A 12,200-nucleotide genomic window follows, 5' to 3' on the forward strand; every position below is an offset into this window, starting at 1 on the left:
CAGTGCCCCACAGCTTATTCCAGTGATATGTCTCAGTACTTAGTCATTCCCATCAGTGGGCTAGTTAACTTTGAAATGTGATTATCCTTTGAAATATAGTTTATACCACTTGAGATCCCACGGACTCTCTATTCTAATTATTCTTTCTATCCTTGCTGTTGCCACTCTGCCCTCAAAATGAAGTACCTGTTACTATTATTTCAGTTGAAGTTGCCCAGATACAATGATATTGGCTGGCAATACAAAACCCTTAGAATAGACACTTTTAGTTTTGCCCTATTATACCCAATATAATTTTATCATATCCTACTGCAACAAATTCACACCTGGACTATTGTGTCCAGTTTTGGGCTCCCCGGTACAAGAGGGACATAGAAGTACTGGAGCAAGTCCAAAGGAGGGCTACAAAGATGTTTAGAGGACTGAAGCACCTGTCGTATGAGGATAGGCTGAGAGAACTGGGCCTGTTTAGCCTAGAAAAGAGAAGACTGAGGAGAGAGCTCATCAGGGTATATGGATATCTGAAGGGAACGTGTCAAGAGGACGGAGCCAGTCTCTTTTCAGTTGTGCCCAGTGACAAGATGAGAGGCAATGGGCACAGACTGAAGCACAGGAAGTTACACCTGAATATGAGGGGGCACTTCTTTACTGTGAGGGTGACAGAGCATGGGAATAGGTTGCCCAGAGAAGTTGTGGAGTCTCCTTCTCTGGAGACGTTCAGAATCCTTCTGGATGCCATCCTGTGCCATGTGCTCTGAGCGATCCTGCTCTGCACGGGGTTGGACTAGATAATCTTCAGAGGTCCCTTCCAACCTTGGATTCTGTGATTCAATGATAGTGTTTTGACATTCAGGCTTCCACACCTTTGCTTGTGTAATTTACCAAATAAAAAGTCTCTAGATGGACCATGCAGTAACTGCCTTTTTTCAGGTCACAAGCACAACTGCACCCAGACCTGGTATATGACCTGTTATCATTGAATATGAGGTAATGAGTAAAATGTAATTACTTTACAAATTAGGAATGGGACCTGAGGAAAGTGTTGTTTTTATACAGATTTTTTTTTCAGATTATGACAATTTTGATTTTCTTTTCCTTTCGGAAGGGTTGCACATAGCTGTCTTGCTGTTCAGGGTACCTGCTCTCTTGGGTCTTAGTCAAAGCAAGATGTCAAATGTTTTTGAACAAGTCATCCAACAGACAGTATATGGAAATATAGGGATCTTTTTAGTCACTAGATGCACACTATTGTCATTCTGCAGAAGACTGGGAAGAAAACATGCATTTGAAAGGGCTACAAAACATAGTCATAGAAAAAAAAAGTCTGCAAGATAGCTTAAGAGGTCAACCAGCTGCATGTTTGTCCAATCATGTTACTTCAGCAGTATACATTCTTGAAGTTCCTCGTCTTTCCATTCAGAAGGCAGTTTCCCATAAATAAGACTTATCTTACATGAACGAAGAATGAAAGGCAGAAAGTGGCAGTAAAGAAAGAGCAGGAGCCAGAATGAACATTAACTCATCTTCTCTCCTCAAGTTCTTTGTAGAACAATCAAGAAAATTACTAGAGCTAATGGTTCATGGGCTTTCCCAATCTGTACTCTGCTTTCCTCCTCTTTAATTTCCTTTATGGTCCTGTAAGCAGCCCCTGAGGTCAAATAAAAACTGGTTGCAGGAGATGTGGAGATACAGCAATTTTAGCAGATGCCCTAGGAAATGAGCAGTCTAGAGAAGATTCATTGATCTTTTGGAGGCAATACAATACCTTCTGTATTTTTGTTCTGTTTCCACTGAAAGTTTTTTTCTTGGAAGGAAACAAGTTAAATCTCACCTTTATGTCATCTCTGAAAGAAACAAGGATTCACTTTTGTGCTAATTTCATTGATCGATGTAATCGGACCAGCTACTAATCAAAGTGATTTCAGTAGCCTAATTCTGTTCTTTATGTATGTTTCTTTGTGCTTCAAGGTCTTTGACAGGGTTCGAGAAGATTGCCCTAATTTCCACGAGAAGATTAAGCCTATTAATGCTGAACTCACTCAGCCCAAGCTGGCCATCAGTGCTGAAGATGAGGAGGAGCTTCTGACTCGAGTCAATATTGTCTTCCACTGTGCAGCAACAGTACGCTTTGATGAACCCTTGAAGTATGTTCTGCTTTCTGTATTTGCTAAACATGATTCAGAATGCATAATGTTCCATATTACAGTATTCAGTGCATCTCTTGCGTACCTGCAGTAATAATTCTCCATTTACATTTTCATGAAATGTAGCTCTTCTCTGAATGTGCAATGTAAATGCTCTGAAAATGTCATGTGTGTATGCATATCAAAAGTGAACTTGGCAAATTTCCATGGAAACATAAGGAAATACTGCATGCTTAGGTTGTAAAATAGTAAGAGAGAAAAGTATGACTTAGAATTGGGATAGTATTTTAGATCAAGTGGGACATGTTTTGGCAGAACTATCTGGAGACAGCTTGAAGTGAGATTACGTTAAGTCTATCTCTAAAGTTAGTGTTAATGGCCTTTCTTTGTCAATGAGCAACTGAAGGGGGAAATGAGATGTTGTTTAACAAAACAGCCTTTCACAAGCTTTAAGATATCCAATATTCAGTGTAATTAACTGTTTAAAATAAATGCTTCAATTTCTGAAGGAACTCCTTTGGGAGACCCTGTCAAGGCAGGCTTTCCATTAAAACAGAGTAACAGAATTAAGCAACTAAATCAAGATGAGATGTGCATGTTTCTGTGCAAAATATAAAGGTCAACAGGCTGAGGTGGATGATCCGAATGACCAAATCTTCCCAGTTTTATGAAAAACACTAGAGCTGTGAGAATAGAAAGTACAGTTATTGATGTTTGCTCTTCATTGACTCCTTCGCAGGCTACATGTAAACAGATATCCACGGTGTCCATCATAATTACTTTTTGCAATAAGTTACTAGAGAACCCACCAGAAAGTAAGCAGCTCCATTAATAGAACCTGGCTGGAGTTATAACTAGCAAAGCACTGCACTGCATTAATATCCATAAATGTTCTTAAATTGATACAGTAATGAATGTCCTATAAAAATACACCACAGTGACATATATGTATAACATCAAGGGGTAAGTACATTTTTTAATAAGAGAGATAGCTAGAAGGAAATTAAAAGAAAAAGTTTAAATGGTCCTTTGCTTGTGGGCAGTGTAGAAGCTGTCTAAATGCTGATTGCATATGATCCGTCAAAATCTCTCTATGAGAACAAGGAAAATCCACTATGATTAAATGACAAAATATGTGAACTTGTTAGAATTAAATGATTCTTGTCTGAATGAGAAAAAATATTTCTAGAAAGTTAAATATGAAAGAATATTACTGCAGCTCAAAAAAGTTTTGAGCCGCAACTTTCTAACACAAAAAAATCTATATATATTTTAAACACATGAGAAATCAAAGCCTACCACAGAATACATAGAGATGTTAGGTAAATGAGTACAAAAGCAGTGCTATGAGGATACTAAAAAAGCAGTAGCAAATAAACTAAATGAATTGTTGGCATCAACAGGCAATACATTAAGGGAATTCTCCAGATGGAATTCTTCTCCATTTGAAAGTGTCTTTATTCCAGTACAAAGTGTGTGACAAAGTTGAGCATCTGTTCACTGAGATCCACTGCAGATAATCTCTAGGATAACTTCTAGCTATTGTGGGTGCTTCATGATCAACCTTGCTAACCAGGAGTCTTTTTCTCCTCTTCTTATCAATCCATTTTTTTTTTGTTCTTTGGTAATTTAAGTTATTATCTCTTGTTGTGGCTTCTTTCAGTATTAATCTGCTTTTCTGGGCCCAAAAACCCTTTGCTGAAACCTTGTGTTTATCTGGTTTAGCAGTGGTCCCATAAGGAAAAAGTTGAATGGGGCCTACAGGAGCCATAATGCCTAAGTGGCCATGTGTGTTGGAATTGTTTGTTCCAGGAGAGGATGGCAAAGTATGTCAGATTTAGAGATTTTAGTGAAATGTTACTGTCCTGGTTTCAGCTAGGATAGAGTTATTTTTCCTCCTAGTAGCTGGTAGGGTGCTATGTTTTGGATTTAGGATGAGAGTAATGTTGATAACATGCTGATGTTTTAATTGTTGCAAAGCAATGCTTACACTAAGCCAAGGACGTTTCAGCTTCTCACTCTATTCTGCCAGTGGGCAGGCTGGGGTTGCAGCAGGAGCTGGGAGCGTACAGACCCAGGACAGCTGACCCAAACTGGCCAAAGGGGTATTCCATACCATCTGACATCATGCTTAGCAATATATAGGGGTAGCTGGCCGGGGAGTTGGGACCAGCTGCTCGGGGATAGGCTGGGCATCAGTCAGCAGGTGGTGAGCAATTGCATTGTGCATCACTTGTTTTGTACACATTATTATTAGTAGTACTATTATCATTTTTTTTTTATTTTCTTTTCTCTCCTAATAAACTGTCTCTATCTCAACCCACAGGCATCATTTTCCTGTTTCTCTACCCAGTCCCAGAGAGAGAGGGTGGAGGGTGAGCGAATGGCTGTATGGTGCTTAGCTGTCAGCTGGGTTAAACCACAACAGTTACCTCTGATCCTTTGAACTGGAAAAGTATTTGAGTTGCATTCTGTGGACAGAACAGTGGATCCAATAGCACTGCACTGAAACTTGACTTAACCATTGCATTTCTCTGAAGCTTTCTGTTCTGCTGTGATCCCTTCTTTTCCTTTACTTGCCTTTTCCTTATTTGCCAGGAAAGTGGTTTTGGGTACTGCTTAGCTTTGATATATTCTTTCCAATGAAATGCATTTTATTTCTTTCCCTTGATCTCTTCAGACATGCCCTGCAACTGAATGCAATGGGCACTCAGAGACTTCTAGAGCTGGCCCGGCAGATGCAGAAGCTGGAGGCTTTCATACACATCTCCACCGCCTATGCAAACTGTGTCCGGAAATGCATAGATGAAATCATCTACCCACCCCCAGCTGAACCCAAGAAGCTCTTCGATTTAGTGGAGTAAGTAGGAACAGCATCACCTCTTCTGGTGTTAGTTTTATATCACTCCGCAGAAGACTTCTGTATTGTTCACATTACTGATACTGTAGATTTTTTGTTCATTATTGCTGTTATTGTTGTATTGCCTTGCCTGCACACACTCATGCCAGCAAGAAATGCTGTCCATAATGAGAGGGAGACCAAAGGAAGAGAAAGCTTTTATTCCGTGTTGTTTTGAGATGTGCATTCCACAGAAACTCATCTTGTAACTCTGTGCTTTCTGTATTTTCTCTTGAAACTAGCTTTACTGAAGTTTTCTGAAAATAATAAAAAGAAATAGAGATTCTGGGTTGAAGCACTTTTATCCAGAGAGCTGCTGAAGTTACACTTGATAATCATTTCATTGAGCTTAACAGTTCCAAATACAAAATGCAGTTCAAATGCAGTTCCAAATACAAAAGAATTACAAAATAACATAAGCCATACTTGATGACTGTGATTTCAATTACTCCTACACATTTTTCCACATACCATTTTAAAAAAGACTTTGTGATTTCATGAGAGTCCAGCACTAAGTTATGCACAGTGCATTTGCTACCAGGAATGGAGTTGTGCTTCTTTCTAAAGTTGTCAGTTCTGTTGTTACCTTAGTAAGATCTGAGATTTCTTATACCTTATATTCACTTCTTTCTCTCTCCAGCTTCTCAACATCAATTCTACTTATTTCAAGAATTCTGTAATGCTAAGCTGGAATTGTGTGTTGATGAGTAAGAAACAGGCTGTTTTAGAAGCAGTTTGAAAATGTTGCCAAGAGATGCTAACGCTCCAAGGTCTGCAGCTAAGACTGCCGAGTTCACCACCTAATGACTGCTTTCCACAGGATAACTGTCTTCACATGGCTTACTTGTTCATCCACGGAAATTCTCATTCTGTGGTTCCCTGTTGAAAACTACAGCTCAGTGTGAAAATTTAGGAATTTAACAGAATAACAAAAATGCATGTTTAATTGACTTTACCAAAATGAAGAATAATTACAAAGAATAGCAAAATCTGATGTTTAACATCCCAGTAAGCCTTCCCCTTACAATTTTCCCACAGATATAACTTTGTTTGTTTTGTGTTCTAGTGCTATTCCACTTGTGTGATATAAGCAACTAACCTGTGAACTAGTAACCCAAAGAACTGGTACTTATTCTTTCTTCTCCTTGATTCTTGTCAAAAGAAATTACTTCACAAAGTACTACTCCAGAAAATGTAGTATGAATCTTTGTTTTCTTTTAAAATTTTTCCTGTAGCCTATAGTCTTGAATATTTTTGCTTTCAGCTAGAGTTGTCTATCATTTGTCATTTATTCAGCAAGTGGAGCATGATAAAGACGTAAGAAATGCCCTGTTTCATTAGAGTGATGGACTGCTTGGCCCAGTATATTGCCCTCAACAGTGGCAATGGTAATTGCACGAGCCTGGATATTCTTTGTGATCCTTTCCCCTTGTAGCCTCCCAGAAACTAGAACCATTGTATGAGGGTTTTTATATTCTATTCTTTTTATATCCATTTTTGAAGCCCTGAATTTGTTTAATCCCATTTTGAAATTTTTGGTACCTTGGCTCTGCAGCTTGCCTATGACAGCAAGTTCTAGAAGTGTACTAACTGTTCTGAGAAGATGAGCTTTGTTTTATGTTTCAAACTGTCATAATAATGGTTTCATTGCTTGTCCTGTAGTTGTAGCATTGCAATATCTGCAGTATTTACCCTATTCAATCCCTCTGCAGTTTGGTAAAACTGTATTGCATTCACTCTGTATCCTCTCTTTGGCAGACTGTAGAGTTCCAGTGTTTTTGCTGTCTCCTCATACGCCAGCTGATCTGTCTCCTTGATTTTACCTGTCCCTTTCTCTTTGCCTTTTTTAACTCCTCTCTCTCCATGAAGGTGAGGGCCATAGAGAACTGTGTGCAGTACTGAAGGTTTGGGCACCTAAGGTTTTATTTAAATAGCTTCAAAATGGCACCCTTTGTCTAGTTCTCTATGTGATAATATCCAGTACTTCAGTGAATTTTTTGTTGGCTACTACTTGTTGACATGGAGATTTCATAGAGACATCAGCTGTGCTCCCAATAGCTCTTGCTGAGTTCTAACTGCCAGTCCTGGGTTCAGCAACCTCTAAGACCCGTTTTGCCTGCTCTTCACTAAACATATCACCTCCCATTTATCTACAGTGAAACACAGCTGCCAACTTTTTGCCCTTTGACTCAGTTTTACAAGGTCATATGGAGTTCATCACCATCAATATTACCTTTCACTGCCCCAAAAAGCTTATCACCACTTGCAACTTTGGAAACAATTAGTATTGATGGCTCAGATATAATTATGCTATTCAGAAACATGCAGAAGTTCCTTGCTACTCCAGAGGTTGCTACTTCATCTGCTTGACATAAGACAGTAAAAATTCATTTATCATAGTTCGTATATGCTGCAGACAGAATGACATCTAAAAGACAGGCTGAGTGACAGAGGATGCACTTTCAAATGTGTCCTTCAACGTGTTTCTCTTGGCAGTACATTTGGTTATTGTTTCTTAGTCACGTAATTAGAGATACTTTTTTCTTGCCTTTTTTTTGTTTAGCTTTTGTGATTTACAGTTTTTCTTGTGTCCTTACTTCAGAAGTTCGCCACCCTCTGATAATTCTACTGAGATAGAAGTCACAGCATGCCCTCAACTAGGATGGCATCTGTTCATTTATAGTGTTTGGAGATAGAGGTATAATTACTCACAGCAAAGACAACCATTGCTTTCAAAGGCATTAAAATCAGGTAGTCCCCATTGAAAATCACTGTTTTAAGGGCCATTGGTTCAGAAAGTGTTCTGCAGATCAAATCAATATATTAGGGAGATGCATGGAGGAGCAGGAAGCAGAAGGCCTCTGGGATGTTAGGACAGTAATGTAATGAAAAGACATGCAGAATAGAACAGGTGCTGGCCAGTGTCATTTTTTTAGGGGTTAATTACATCATGAAACTACAAGTAGAAAAGAACTGCAAAAGCATCAAAAGCTGTGACCCCACAACTGGACTAAATAACAGATCTGTTCAATGATGCTTTGGCCATGCAATTGGTATGTGCTTATGATTCTGTATTCAGGTGAAATCCTATACACAATTCCCAGCTGTTTCTTTTTCTCTTCTTTTTCTCCTGGTATATCCTTCCTTTCCAGTATTTTCATACTTTTTCTGCATTGAAAACCTTAGATTTTATCTGTGTAAACCAGAAATCATTCTTCTAAGTGCTGCCAGACTGATAGGGAAACATATAATCTGCCACATCAAGAAAGGTTTGCCTTAATCTAAAGCTGAGGGAAATCAGCTTTGAAGAGTATGCTGAGGTAAGAAGCACAGTACACAATGAAGTGTGGGCTGAAGCAAAACTGTTTTTACTATTATTGCAGAAAATGTAGATCTGTCATCACTTACAAGAAAGAGAGTCTTTGCAAAACAATTAACACAGTAAGATATGTTTTCCTATGGTAATTTAGTGCTTGTATGTGGTGGAAGAAGGGGCTACGTATTGTTTGCATCTCTTGCTTCTATGGAGCATTTTTAACTGTGAGTGAAAGCAGTAGCTTTATGATTTAGCATTTCAGGCTCTTCAAAGTAGGTCACCAAAGACAGAAAGGAGTAGGAACAATTTGCCTTTCTGAACAGTCAGCACAGCACTTTTGTGATGGTAATGCTAGTAGATCAAATCACCTGGTGTGGTCCTACTGATGACCACTTAAAGTAATGTGAAGGCTTGTCTGGAAGGATGAGGGAAAGGGGAAATTTCTTCTGCTTGTAGTTCTACACCTGTCTGCTTTGTGACATCTGCTAACCTGTAAGTCTCTATTTAAATAAATTAATTAATCAACTTAAATTTAAATAGGAAGAGGGGCAGAAAAAATCTTTGTATGCAGCTCAATCTGAGCTCATGAATCAACCTAGACTTCCTCCAGAATCTGAAGAAATAGATGTCTTCTTTTGGTAGACTGTTAATTAATTACTTGAAAGATTCAGACAATGACAACTTAGCTGCAACCCTGAAGAGGCCAAGTTCCATGACTGTCTAAACAGCCTTTGTAAATTAAGTCAATATTGTGTGCTACTTATAGCCTCTTCTTAGTTAAACATTTTAACAAATAAAAATTAAACAATTAAACAATTTTTCTGCCTTATTTCTAGAACATGGGATTAAGGTTGCAAAGGAAAATATTTGTGTCTACATATGGCTTTGATTTTTCTTTAAAAGATTTAATTTCTATATACTAAAAATGTCAGATTCTTTTCAGCTAGTTCTGCAACTGAGAGATTCACTGAAGTTCGCTCTTCTCTGTAAACTGGCTGTTTCAAACAGTCATTGTTTTCTAATACAAGTTTTACTGTAATATATTCGGCTGTGGTAGGACTCCAGTCAGAGTCATCTGAAAAGCACCGTGCCAACAGAGGTGTTTCCACAATTAAGTTGATGTGATCAAGTAATTCTCCAGGCATGACGATCTCCACCTTATTCCTCTCCTCATGACCTACACCTGTTTTGGAAATTCAAGATAAGGAGGGGTGAACTGAGGATCTGCAGGAAACAGTATCCTTGCAGTGCCCCTAGGAAGAGTACAACCAGTCAGTCTGAGCTGTAAGTCCATTGACTTAATTACAAATTGGATTATAGGAGTTAATCTTTGATTTTGTGGTGCAGCATCAGCCTACTGAAAACCTGTCCTGGATTGGCAGCAGCATGTGAGAGCTGTGGAAGTACAGCCAGTTCCTGTCCTTTAGACCTAAATGCTGGCAGAACTGGTAAAGTATTGCTGATGGGCCAGGGAAGAGCCCTAGGTTCTCACCACAGCACTGTGGTAGTAAGGACCACATTTTTAAAGGTATATATGGAACTGTTTCTGATGGACTAAATAACTGAATACCTTAATAAGGTGATCTGGTTGATTTTTTTTTTTTTTTCTTTTTAAAGAAGCTAACACTGACAATTTTGAAATTTTCTGTGTGAATAAATCAGTGGAAAACCAGGAGAAAGGAGCATCTAACGTTTTTAAATAGTGCAAGTGGAGTACTGTTGCTGTAGTACCTAGTTTTAGCTTTTGTAACCTTTGCAATGGTACTCTGCTCAGTAACTCAAGGTTACCAAGAATCCCCTGAAATGTACTTTGAGGCTTATAGGGACTGTATTGGCTAAAGAAGAGCGCTACCTAGCTAGAATGCGAGGTTGGAACATTCCATCAAAGGAACTGTAAACCACAGGTACTCAACAGATTGTACTGAAACATAAAACACGTGAGATTGCTTTACAATGAGATAGTGTAGATGTGTAGTTCAGCTGGACATCACAACATGAAGCTCAGAGTTATCTTGTACTTCCAAGACAAAAGTAACCTTTTCCCACAGAGCTATTAAGCAAACTCCAAATTCAGTCACTCCTTGCTTTGTCTTAAATGTCTTTGACTTTGTTTCAGGTGAGGATTCCTGTCTTAATTGGTCTTTTTTGCCTCTGTATACTCTCTGTGTGACAGATAATGATGTTATCCTTCTTGTTTTCTGTAGGTGGTTGGATGAATCTATCATTCAAGACATCACACCCAAGCTGCTTGGGGACTGGCCCAACACTTACACCTACACCAAAGCCTTGTCAGAATACCTGATTCAGCAAGAGAAAGGAAATCTGAACATTGCTATCATCAGGCCATCCATTGTGGGAGCTAGCTGGCATGAGCCTTTCCCAGTAAGCATTAATCCATAGCAATTACCTGCTGAGAGTCGTTTGATGCAGCTGCAGTTCTGCATGGAAACTGTTCCTACTTCTGGTAGTGTCCACTTGAGAAACAGGTACCCCAGTTCATAGGAAAGCATATGGGAGAAGTGGAGGATCCGTGCTGAATTAGAACAGTAATTCTTCAACATCTTGACAGATTTTTGTCTGTGTGTGGAAAGAATGCATTTAAGCAATACCAAGAAGAGATAGAATAGTATTTGTGTAAGATGCTGGACTTGCAATTGACAGTCATACGCAGAATATTATGCCCAGGCAGACACATGGGAGAGTTTCTGTACTGGTTTGGGGAAACACTTAGGAAATCTGAAAGTTAGTCACAGTCATGCTGCATTATGGTTCAATTTTTCCCATGTTCCAGACAGCCTGTTAATGAGGCCCTGATGAGCACCCTAGACTTCACATGGTCCTTGAAAACATTTGATAATGGCACATGACATGTGCCATTACTAATATCTTTGTCTTACTTTGGTAGTTGTTGAACTCAGTGGATTCACTCTTGTATGGGCCTGTTGCAGATACAAATGTGTCAGGCACAGTAATTAAATGCAGCTGTACTTCTGGACTGAAACAATTCACCAGGCTAAATATACCAGTAGGAATAATGTGCACTAATACTGCGGCCAAATTGGAAAGGCAGCATAAAGTCACCTTTGCCTGTCATAAAGCTTGAACTGTGCCAAAGATGGCTGAGATACAGTCAAGGCTCTGGGCCAAACTCCTCATCTCATAAAGACAGACTGAACTCTGCTAGGTGTTATAAACCACTTCAGGTCATACAGCTCATCACTGCTCTAACTCCAGCTCCCCCAAGGGGCTGGAATAGGATGGGATTCAAAATTTTTGTTTGTTTGTTTTGGTTGATTGGCTGGTTTTGTTTTGTTTTGTTTTTCTTCTTTGCCTTAGAAATTAGTTGAAGTAATCAAATCAGTCTTAATGGCATCTGAATGTTTTATGTTGGTGGATATATAACATGCTGACAGTTTTCAGCAAGTCTGACAGCAATAAGACACTATGGTGTTTTAAAGCCAGAGTTTATTCATGTAGCCAAGTTGCTGGAGGAAAGAAGTGGTTTCTAAAAAACAAAGTCTGTGTTGTTGATGGGTAAATTGCAGACAGTATGAGGTATCATGCAAAGCATCCCATATTTAAAATCAATTAGATACTTTCATTCCAGTTAGCTTCCTGGCAACTGTCCTAGATAGGCTGGTATCTGTCTTAAAGAAGCAATGAGGCAACAGTTATCTACACCACAGCATTATAACCATTTTGAAGACTGTGTAAGCAACCTATCATAGCAATAAAGAATAATCATCCTTCTTTTTTGCAGGGTTGGATTGACAGCTTCAATGGGACAAGTGGAATATTTGTTGCGGTATGTCTAGTACTATTTAAAGTTCCCTTAAAGTGG

The 12,200-nt window shown here is 39.0% G+C and overlaps 1 protein-coding gene across 3 annotated transcripts in view; it reads left to right on the forward strand.

Annotated features, from left to right (window-relative positions):
* Positions 1 to 12,200, forward strand: part of FAR2 (fatty acyl-CoA reductase 2) — a 149,118-nt gene that overhangs the window by 110,612 nt on the left and 26,306 nt on the right. For all 3 annotated transcript variants that reach the window (XM_082771171.1, XM_082771173.1, XM_082771172.1), the window contains 4 exons: positions 1,969 to 2,144; positions 4,825 to 5,004; positions 10,564 to 10,741; positions 12,120 to 12,164. In XM_082771171.1, coding sequence (XP_082627297.1) covers positions 1,969 to 2,144; positions 4,825 to 5,004; positions 10,564 to 10,741; positions 12,120 to 12,164 — 579 coding nt within the window. The remainder of the gene's footprint in view (positions 1 to 1,968; positions 2,145 to 4,824; positions 5,005 to 10,563; positions 10,742 to 12,119; positions 12,165 to 12,200) is intronic.

The sequence above is a fragment of the Aythya marila genome (assembly GCF_965140915.1).
Source record: "Aythya marila genome assembly, chromosome: 1".
NCBI lineage: Eukaryota > Metazoa > Chordata > Aves > Anseriformes > Anatidae > Aythya > Aythya marila.